Source organism: Dermacentor albipictus, chromosome 6 (assembly GCF_038994185.2).
Source record: "Dermacentor albipictus isolate Rhodes 1998 colony chromosome 6, USDA_Dalb.pri_finalv2, whole genome shotgun sequence".
In the NCBI taxonomy this organism is placed as follows: Eukaryota; Metazoa; Arthropoda; class Arachnida; order Ixodida; family Ixodidae; genus Dermacentor; species Dermacentor albipictus.
The window spans coordinates 20,208,779-20,219,965 of NC_091826.1; the positions used below are offsets into that span (position 1 = coordinate 20,208,779).

At 47.7% G+C, this 11,187-nt stretch overlaps 2 protein-coding genes across 3 annotated transcripts in view; one reads left to right on the plus strand and one right to left on the minus strand.

Moving 5' to 3' along the window:
• LOC135921043 (orphan steroid hormone receptor 2-like) overlaps positions 1-615 on the plus strand; it is a 32,403-nt gene extending 31,788 nt beyond the window's left edge. For both annotated transcript variants that reach the window (XM_065455352.2, XM_065455353.1), the window contains one exon: positions 260-615. In XM_065455352.2, coding sequence (XP_065311424.1) covers positions 260-285 — 26 coding nt within the window. In that variant the 3' untranslated portion in view covers positions 286-615. The remainder of the gene's footprint in view (positions 1-259) is intronic.
• Positions 616-812: 197 nt separating this feature from the next.
• LOC135921042 (AF4/FMR2 family member lilli-like) lies at positions 813-8,688 on the minus strand. Its single transcript, XM_065455351.1, has 3 exons — positions 6,078-8,688; positions 4,825-5,082; positions 813-1,092 (listed from the first exon to the last, which is right to left on the minus strand). The coding sequence occupies exons 1-3, from the start codon at positions 8,394-8,396 to the stop codon at positions 817-819; spliced, it is 2,853 nt and encodes a 950-aa protein (XP_065311423.1). The 5' UTR covers positions 8,397-8,688; the 3' UTR covers positions 813-816.
• Between the last annotated feature and the right edge of the window lie 2,499 nt (positions 8,689-11,187).

Genomic DNA, 11,187 nt, shown 5'->3' on the forward strand with positions numbered 1-11,187 from the left:
GTGCATTTTTAAAACCTTATAATAAATTACACGCTTTACGCAGAGCACTTAGATGTGTCAATTAATGATCAGAAGGACCTACTCTAACGATTCAGTACCTTTGTAGAAAATCGTCAAAAGCGTTTCAGGGTCCCTTTAAGATTCAAATGCATGAAATGTAGATTTGTCATTTGTGATAAAGTTCATACCAGAAAGCGTGGGCAGCCCTTTCTCTTCATGTGATGTGCAACAGATGTTTTTGCTTTTCTTTTTTCCCTAGGCATGAAGTCTGATGCAGTAAGCTGAGCAGTGCTTCCTTTGAAGACTAAGGGTGCCTTTCTACTGCAGCCAGGAGTGCCTTTATTCAAAAGTTGTCACGAACCCGGTGATATACTCAAGTCAAGTGCAGATATTAAAGAAAAAAAGATATGCCTGGACGGGCAACATTTCCAAGAAACCTACTGACCGTGATGTTCATACACATATTTTTATTCCTGTAAAGCACAAGCCAAGTTTGCGCTTTGGAACATTTCTTATACACATATGTTGCACACATAGCAGCGCCAGTACGACGAATTCAACACACGCAATGTTCTTATGTAAAAATGAAAACATTAAAATCGTACATATATATTGCTTCATAAGTGCAGTTCCGTTCTTTCGCTATGTTAAGACGGAATACAGTTCACTGGTTAGAAAGTTTCGTATAGTCTAGATAAAATTTTGAATACTTGAAATGCTTGTATGAAGTCGAGTGGCTATTAGATATCCGTGCGCTATTAAGAAATGATGCACTGCCTTGCTGCATCATTGACTGATCGTTTTCCGCCGTCTTCACTAAAAGTCCAATGGATTTATATGGGTTGTCTCTTCTTCGTCTGCCATGATGCGTGAGCCGTTGTAGTGTTCTATATCAAACATGAGAGTAGCGTGCGGTGTTTCCGTGACTACATTTTCTGGTGGGGGTCCAGAAGCAGATGACATGATGCTGTAGACCACAACTAGAATGATGAAAACCATAAAGATGGCCGCGCAGCCCATGATGGCACTGTTGAAGTTGTTCTGGGTGGCTGCTGCCCTGGTATCAGTCTCAGCAGGCTTTTCGTCACCTTGCTGGAAAGAAGAGGTGTTTAAAAGGTCAGCTGGAGCCAATTCAAGAAGTAGAAGTTCATTTTGATAGTGTTCACAGCATGCACATACCAAGTAAAAAGGACAGGCAAAGTGAAAGAGCGCTGTGAACCCTATCGGAATGCGCCGTTATCAACTCGCCCAAGCTTCAACCCTTACTTGCCGAGTAAAATGTCCCTTCACAATTGAGAGGCAAAAAATCAAATTAAATGAATCTGTTTCATCTCCATGGGAAAATGGGGGAGTAAGGAATATGCTTGAGAAAAGTTATTTCAATCAGTCAGCCAATGAAGCGATACATTTGACTTGTTTCTGCCAGTCCAACTCAATTTTCAGCAGATATTTTGTTAGAGGTTTCTAACTTTCTAGGAGCATAATGTAATGTGAAGATAATGTTTCATTACTGACCAATGTGAAAAACAAAAACCATGCATGACATTTCAGCATCTCTGCAGATAACTTGCTCCCAATTAGTCGACCATCACAAGGTTCTCTTGCGAAATGGAAAAATTGCCATCGACCTGCGAGTATTTGAATAGTAAAATCTTTCTGTCGCATCGAACAGGGAACATTGGGGGGGGGAGATAAGCTGGCATCAGATATCAAATACGGAAACATTCCGTATTTGAAAAATGAAAAAAAAATGAATCAGTTAAGACATGGAAGTCTGCCAAGGAAACCACACAATGTTGCACATGCTTTAGGCAGTTAATATGTCAACAGCCTAAAGCCCTTAACAGCAGTGGTTCCACACACAAGCACAAAATAAAGGACTGCATTGCATGTTACATGCTAAAGCAGTCCCTCGTATTTTGAAAAGTATCCTTGAAAAGCAAGATTGTAGAAATAGAAAAAGCTTTTTTGTAGAAATAGCTTTTGTGGATACTAATTGTTACGATTGTCCCTGAAGGCAAGAGACATGCACCGTATTTCTTCGAAGCTCATGCTGCGACTGCCATAGAGTTTCATACAATACTTTACTAGAGAGAACTCTGGCGCTAGTGTCTACGGGAGCTGCAATGGGAGCAGTTGTACCAGCGTGGGAATTATGGGAAGTACATGGATTTGCCTAAACTTCGTCCTTTTGGCTTCAAACAGCTTTGTGACTTTGTAAACTCGTCATTTTCAACAATGTACTGTGTAATAAATAAATAAATAAATAACCATCATTAAAATTGTCCGACGGCAGGATTCGAACACAGGAAATCTAGCAGAAGAGCCTGATATTGAAACCATTCAGCCATGGACACATGTATCGACAAGCGAGTGAAACGCCATTATAAATTTATCGCAGGCATGCCAGTGCCTTGAGACGCTTGGCACATTTCGATTTGGCCACTTAGACAGGCTCTATCATTGCAATAGCAATTGTGCGTGTTCGCCGCGTCTTCTGCACTTCGAAGAGTATAGGTTGCGCTGAAATTTATGACAATAAGATTGATATAACGTAATATGTACAAAGCCACAAGAACGTCTGAATCCGCAAGCACGAAGATCGGACAAATCCATGTACTTCCCATCATTCCCATGGTGGCACAACGACTGCAGCACCAGAGTTCCCTCTAGTAATTATTGTATGAAACTCTATGGCCATTGCCGGTGACCTGGCACGCGCACTTTCTTATTCAAAGCGTAAGCACGACTAGCTTTAGTGGCGCTAGTTTTCAGAAGCATAAATAATACTAACGTAATAACAATCGTAGCCAGTATTGTTACATTGTAAAAGAATATGCAATAACTTTGAATATTAAATTATTTAATAACTTAAAATATTCACATACCCCGAACTTCTTGTTTCTAATATGAATGACAATTGACCAAAACTGTCAGCATGACTCGAGAAGGAATGCTTGGTTCCTATGTTGTTCGTTTACAATGTTAAAGAGGTTAGGTGGCATCCTTACTTAGTGTATGCATGTGTATGTGCACATGCATGCATACGGGCATGCTTTCCAGTAGATAAATGTAAGCAATAGAAACTGCTCCTGTTTTGTGACAATATTTTGCATTGGTGATGCCAGCAATGTGTGTGTGAACCCTGGCAGTTGCACACTTTAAAGGCATGTTGACGCCAAAGGCGGAGCGGACAAGCGGCCGCGTATTTTCCGCTTTACGGAAAGTACGCGGCCGCTTTGCCGGATCGCGCATGTACCAATTTTTTCTGCGCGGACAAGTTGGCCGCTTTGGCCGCAGCCAATCAGAACCTGACACGGCAGAAGCGCTGGTGAACGAATGTAAACGAATGTCTTTCTCTAGGCTTTTCACTTCTGTTCTTGAAAAGCGTCAAAACAGCAAGTTGGGCCAGTGGGTTGGGATATATAGTAAGGTTTGTTGCAGCGCAACACAAGACAAAGACAAAAGAAAGTATAAAACGACGACACGGCGCCGTTTCGTCACTTTATACCTTCTTTTGTCCTTGTCTTGTGTTGCGCTGTAACAAATCTTGGACAGCGACTATACAAGTGGCAAGTAAAATGCCAACGATCTCGTATTCTTCGTCTGAGTTCATCATTTTGCAGAAGTAGATAGATGGGAGCGCGCCAACCCACAACGAAAAAAATATTGAAAGCGCACGCACAAACCTAAAGTGCCGCGAGATGGCAGCACGTCCCTGAAATTGCTAAAGATATTGCGAGATGCCCCGCTTTCCCGGCAGCACGGACAGCCAGACAATGCGGCTGGTCTGAACAGGCGCGGGTGCTCGCCGCCTCGCCGCTTTGAAAATCCGCTTGTCCGCTTATACGTTCCGCTTTCGGTGTGAATGTGCCTTAAGTGTTCCGGCTTGCCCACTGGTAGGTGCTCTTGGCATGAACAAATGCCAAGTAGCCAACTATGAAAGTTCCTAGGTTCCTCTTAACTTGAGTGATGAAGGGAGTCGCAGAAAGCGAACGCCAAGTGCAGTATTACTACTCAGTTATATTCTGCAGTCGTATGACTACTCGTATGACTACTTGTAGACTACTTGTATGACAGTATGACTACTCATTTATTTGACTACTCGGGCACGACATCTACACAATGAGGCGGTAGGCACATATTAGAAAATTTTGAATAATTAATCGAATATATTTTTATTCAGTTGAGTGCTCGAATTGAATAGTTAATATTTGAGACACCAAATACATATTGAATTGTTTTCAAATAATTAGCAAAGATGCGCAAGCACCCTAAAGAGGTGAAACGAAGACTGCAAAGGGTTCATTCTTTTCTTGTTTCCATCCTTGGTATACCCGAATCTTAAGCATAGCCCAAGCTTCAATACTACTGCGGGCACAGTACTGATCTCGGGGTGATGCTCAAGCTTAATGCTTTTGTGACACCAACGGTCGTGCACCACCAGTCTGGTATTATATCGTTAGGAGCTAGGCTTGCCTATTGCATTTTATCGCAACACTGTCTGTTGATCATGCCTCTCAGTGGCACTCTGGTACTCCCGCTTTGCTCATAAAGCTCGTAGTCACTGCTGTATTGAAGCTTGTTTCAATGCATAATGTTGGGGTATATTTTCGTTGTTGGTTGAAATTTATGAATGCTTCAAGCAATATCCTGTGGAACTCACGCATTGCATTGAAAGAAGTCTCTCTATATCAAAAGTATCAGATTCGTATTCAAATCGGTATTGTCACTACTTGATTCGTATTCGGTTCAAAGAATTACATTTAATACACCCCTATACGCAACTCGGAGAAGTTCTGCGGGAAGAGAAGCAAGATTAACCTCAGCATGGGCTGCGTCATTATCTGGCTTTGCACCATCGCCTTGAGCCGGTTGAACACCAGCGGCTGGCTCGGCTGGCTCGATATTGATAGCTTGCTCTTCCGACATGGGCAAATCCGGTCGCAACATGTCCATAATGTGTTCTGCATTGCTCGAGTAGTCGTGGTGTTCAGGGGGTTCCCCAGCTTTGTCACTCTGGCTCGACCGCTTCGAGATGGTATCGGATGCACCCGGTTCTTCATTGCCAGCAGCATTGACCTGCATAACAGCAGGTTAAAGTTGGCGGGTGATTTGTATTGCACAAGAGAAATTCAGCCCCTCTAGTCACAATTTTCTCTAAATTTTATATTTAGTACTTGGCCCAAAACAAGTGCTGCAAGGCGTCTGAAATCATTTAGTGTCTCTCAATCTGTGTGCACCGTCAAAATGCAACCTCTATGGTAAATTTGAACGTGACCAAGCCAACAGTTTAGCTAGAAGGTAGAGTCACACACACACACACACACACACACACACACACACACACACACACACACACACACACACACACACACACACACACACACACACACACACACACACACACACACACACACACACACACACACACACACACACACACACACACACACACACACACACACACACACACACACACACACACACACACACACACACACACACACACACACACACACACACACACACACACACACACACACACACACACACACACACACACACACACACACACACACACACACACACACACACACACACACACACACACACACACACACACACACACACACACACACACACACACACACACACACACACACACACACACACACACACACACACACACACACACACACACAGTCAAACGCCTTTATAACAAAATGCTTTTGGCCTCTGAAATTATATTTTGTTATAGCGCAAGCTTGACAAGGACAACAGAAAGGCACATCTGACACACACCACACACAGCGCTAACTTCAGATGAGCCTTACTGTTGTCCTTGTCAAGCTTGCACTATAACAAAATAAGATGCCGTACCAACAAGCCCCTGTAGCTATCCTCATCGACGTTAAAATCATTCGTTATACAGGTCACTTCATTGTAGAGGTTGCACACTGCACAGCTCGCAATAGAACTGGGACAGAATTATCACTTGGTTGTGGAGACGTTCATTGTAGAGGTGCGTTTACTGTTCCTTGCACTTTTATTAAGCAACATTCTGCATGTCTCACCTTTTTGGACGGATCATGGCTAGAGTCATCGCTCTTTTGTGCAGCTGCAGCCGCAGTAGTACCGGTGGCAATGAGACCTCCCACTATGCCTTGATTATCTGCTGGAGCATTCTGCATACCACCCTTGGGTGGTTGAGGCTCTGCATTGGTGCCTGGAATGTTGTTGGGTAAGAGTGAGTCGGACCGCGGCACGTTGGGTGGTTGTAACGTGTCGATTTCTGACATAGACTTTATGGTCTCTGGTGACAGTGAAAATTCGGCCGTGGAATTTTCTGGCATAGTTGCCTGTAAGTTTGGAGGCTGCGGCACAGACAAACGAGTCTCGGGCAACTGTGGCGCAGGGAGCCCATGCTTGGGTGGTGCAGCCGCACTTGCTGTCGCAGGGTCTTTGCTGGTGTCAGACTGCTGCCCTGGGAGAATGTTAGGATCAAGAGGGGCCACTTCAGCCCCAGCTTGCTTTTTCTTATGCCTATCTGGTTGATTTCCTTGCGCTGCTGGTTGCTTTTTCTCATCTGTGCCTGGTTGCTTTTCTTGCATTGATGGCCGCTTTTCCTCGTGCACTCCTGGTTGCATGCTCTCAACTGCTGCTGATTGCTCAATGGATGGCAGACCATGTTGAACAGTGGCTAGCCCTGCGGTTGATACAGGCCCGGCCGGCGGTTGCACTTGTGGTTCAAGCGAGCCATCATGTGCACGGGGCTGTGCTACAGGCAGAACTCCATCCACGAGAGGTTGCACTTGTGCCATGGCTTCAGCTGGCTGTAATGGCGGGGCAACAGATGCAGACGTAGCTTTAGGTTCCTCAGGAGAAGTGGTGTCTTCGGCAGTTCTTGCACTTTGCATCACTTTGGGTGCTTCTCCACTTCTGGCTGTTGAATCGCCTGGCTGGTTGTTAGCTGGCTGTTGAATTGTCCGAGAACCTTTAGGAGCTGCAGTCTGGTCAGCATCACTTCCGATTGAGTCTGACGGCTGCGACTCTTTTCTGGTGACTTCCGGGCCTTGAGGGACTTCGACGGGACTTATTTCAGTGCCATCAGCCGGCTTGCTCGATGTGGTGTCAGTCACTGCTGCCACTTCCCGTTTCGAGAGGCTTTTCTTCTGTGGTATCCGTTTCCCCATGGGTGCGGCTTGGACCAGTGTCGAGAAGTCGTGCACAGCCTTGGCAGGCGCCAGTCGGCGCTGCTTCACCTCCCGCCCGCACTGTTCGCACACGCAACTGGAATCAGAGCTGCGGGAGCTCGTCCACGTCTCGAGCGGCGGCACTATGGGGCCTGGCGGGTAGAAGTAGTACGGGTGCTGCGGCATCGGCCAATAGGGCAACAGGCAGGTCATTCCGAAGGGGTTCTGCTGCAGTCCGAAGGCCCGGTAAGCCTGTGAAAAGGTTCGGAATATCTCCAGCGGGTCTGGGAAGCGATTACCGCAGCGGCACTCCGAGCAGCACGAACACTCGTTGTACGGAAGCGGCGCCGACGACGGGAGCACCACGCAGCAAGACGGCTGCCCGCCCGCAAAGCTCAGGTAGTGGTACTGGGGACCGCTTTGGGATGACGGCTGCGAAACCTCGCTTTGCGTGGCCCTGCTGGCGGTGGCGCGTTGCGGCGGCCGTCTGCGCTGCACCGCGGAGGGCACCAGCTTGAGCCGGTACCGGTTGCGAATGGCGGGCGCAGGGAGTTGCGGGGCAGACGGCCGAGGCCGGTACCGCTCGCTGCGAGAACGGGCGGGCGCGCTGTCGCCGGATTTGATGCTCGGCGCCGAGCGAACGTCACGAAGGCAGGAGCGGGACGGCGGTCGCACGACCGTGACGCCTATGGAAGAGCGGCTGTCGCTAGACGGAAGCATTTCGGGAGCGAAGACCGAGAGGGACACGTAGTCCAGGGCCTTGGAGAGCGGAGACTGTTCGTCGCGCGCCGCGGTGGAATTGGAAGCGCTGCCCGATTCGAGGGTCACCGACGTCCGGACCAACGTGCGGTCGGCCATCCAGTCAAGGGCCTTCTGCAGGCCTGAGAGTGGGCCGTCGTCGGTTGATGGCTCGCCTTGAGGCGGTTGCTTGGATCCGTTCACGTAGATCTCGTTGAAGTACCTGAGTGCCGTCTGCCACGGACTCTGCTGCTGCTCCTGCTGCTGCTCCTGCTGCTCCTCCTGATGCTCCTGCTGCTCCTCCTGCTCCCCGCCTTCGGATTGGGTTGGTACTGACGGTTCACTGGCGTTTTTGGTCGGCGGCTGGTCCGACATAGTCGGCTCGAGCACGGTGACAGTCTTTCGTTTGCAGGAAGGATCGAACGCGGCGCGCGGAAATGCGCACGTACGGGTTCGTGCCATCACGAGCTGCAATTGGTTGGTTGCAACCCACTGCTGAGCGCCGTTTTCCTCTCGTGTGTGCAGTAAATCGAACCTCGATAACGACGTTATATTTGCAGCGGAAAACTTCGTTAAATCGCGAATTTGGTTAACCCGAGGTTTTAAAGTTTCAGCATTAAAAACAACCCAAATTCCCAGCGCATTCCGGATGGATATCTTCTAGTGACCATTTATGAACAAGTCGCGAGGAGGTTGGGCCATAATCGCGCGCTTATGAGCACCAGCGCGTGCGGTGCAGATCGCACGTCGAGAGCAATGCATCGACGTGGCTCACGGCGTCAGAGATTTGCATGCGTTGCGTCGCCGTAAATCTCGGAGGCCAAAAGCTGACCGCGCTTAGCGCCCCCAGCCGGCGACCACAAATTAAAAATAAATGTGCAAAATAAATTGTATTGGTCCTGAGCAAACAAAAATTTGGAGGACGCTTAAGCTTCGCCTTTAAGAGTGGAACAGGATAGCATAAAAAAATCCCCGACTGCTCCTCACGCTTCCCGGCAACTGGAGCGTACGTAACCGTAATGTTTTACTGCGAAACGCTAGCAGATAACGCTATGCACGAAGGCGGGCTTTATGGTAGGAACGCGGTTTCTTGCGTGGGCCGAGATGCGGCGGAGGCAAGCGCCAGCTGGAGGTATTGCAAGGAACCGGGCGCGCCGCTTCGTGGCCTCCAAGACACCCGCGCGCCGGCGCGCCCGAATGGCGGACGCAGCGGCCGGTCTGTGAATGGTACAAACGCGGGGAAAGAGGTTCCTTTGAGTTTTCGCGTAACATAATTATGTTTTCTCGTATAGTCAAATTACAGTCCAAGAGCTATAGCGTCTGTAAATAGTGTGTAAGTCGTAGTTTACGTCTTTTTTTACGTATTTTAGCTTCAGAAATTGAATTCGTTCACATGGAGGACCTGGGTATGGATGATTCGAAATTTTGTTTACCGCAAGGACGTCCGACACCGGACGCGGGGCACCGAATTTTCTGCTACACGGGCTCCGTAACGCTATCGCTTAAAAAAAAGTCAGTTTTGCCGGAAAGGTGGAGCATTGATGACGATAGCTAAGACTACATGAAGTAAGATACATAGTTTTATCGGTATCACGCACACTCAGGCAAACATTAACAGATCTCACTTGATGACCACAAACTGAGAGTCAACGCCAGCGAGCGCTCTGTACTGTGTTTCGGAAACTTCGGATTATGTGCCCGCCAACACTAGACGCACGGGGACAACAAAATGTGCGTGACAGCACCATCCAAGATCAATATGGCGGGTGGCCCGCGCATCGACACGCGCGTGAAGGCAGATAGGCGCGCGTTCACTCCCTCCCCATCCCTTTTGTGCAGAAGGTCAGCTCTCTGTGTTTCTCCGAGTTGTTTATGAACACGACAAATGGCACAGTGGTGCTTCCTGCCCACCGCGTCCCGGCAGGCACGCCTTGACAGCGGTATTGCCACGCAAGCTGTTCATGCAGAAGGCTCTTGAAATAACTTTTGCCACTGCCGATAGTTTTTTGCTAGATTTACTAGCCATATAGTTTCCAATTACATGATTGAAATGGCCGAAAACTTCGTTAAATCAAAACTGTCACAAGGTTATTTCGTTAAATTGCAAAAATACACTGTTTAAAAAAAATACAGCTAAGTTCGGGAAAATAGTTGCATCGCGAATTTCGTTAAATCGAGGTTTGACTATATCCAGAAACCATGAGCTGATGAGAAAGAAGCTGAATCCTATGGCCGACTTTTATGTGGCCAATCCCCCTCCTGGGCATGAGCTACGTTTTGAGGCCGGAAAATCATTTACACTCGTGCTGCAGGTTCATACACCATTTAGCAAGTAGTAGTTGCAGAGCACCAAGTCAAGCTTAAGCCTAGTTCGGGCATGCTATCGCAGCGCAACACACGACGCGCTCCAAGAGGTAGACACACTATACTTGCGGACAGCTTTCTGTGGCAGTGAAGGGAAAGCTATGGAGGCAAAGCGCGCACAAGCGAGAGCACTCCTGAAAAGAGTCCCGTGTTTTCAACCACATCAATTTAAGCTGGGAAAGAGAAAACAAACACCTTATCAGCAACAGTTAAATGAAACACACCACTTACTGTCAAAGTTTAGTTAATTTGCATCTTGTCCCTTCTGCGTCTGGGCAAATGCGAAACCGTCAGACGTGAAGCTGTGTCGATTCAGCGTCTGTTCCGGGCAACCAAAAGCACTGTCAAACGCTGGCGGACTACTTGGTGCCGTAACACATGTGCAGCAGCCATGCTACCACAGCTTTCCCTTCATTGCCACAGAAAGTTGTCTGTGAGTATAAGAAAAGTTCGGACCCTTTGGGGCGTAACTTCACTCTTAAAACAGTTGCACCCCTTTGGGGTGTGTATTTGTCCCACAATAATAATCATCTGTGCCTTGCTTGCGTTTTCTATCTTGAAAACTCGGCACTCACTACTTTCTTGTCGAGAATGATATGATACGTGCATGCCAGTTGTGACCAGGAAGTACCAGCATTAAAGAAAAAAAATGCGGGTAAGGCAGGTGGCGATTTTTGTAGTGGGACAAGATAAACCCCAAAGGGTGCAAACAAGTTCTTGCAAGGCACACCATAAAAGTCATCACAGGGTTAAACTTAAACATTTCTCTGTCTAACTCAAACAGAACCAATCAGCCCAGCTCATTAGAACCAGCTGGTTCTAATAATTAATAGTAACGTTAATGGACAGGACAGAGGCTCCACCTCACCTTCTCGAGCAGTCGGGCCTC

Excerpts from the sequence above, each read along its gene's own strand:
- LOC135921042 (XM_065455351.1), bottom strand. The coding sequence starts at position 8,396 with ATGGCACGAACCCGTACGTGCGCATTTCCGCGCGCCGCGTTCGATCCT. Across the intron at positions 5,083-6,077 it reads GCCATGATCCGTCCAAAAAG|GTCAATGCTGCTGGCAATGA; the intron begins GTGAGACATGCA and ends GCTGTTATGCAG. Across the intron at positions 1,093-4,824 it reads ATGACGCAGCCCATGCTGAG|CAAGGTGACGAAAAGCCTGC; the intron begins GTTAATCTTGCT and ends TCTTCTTTCCAG.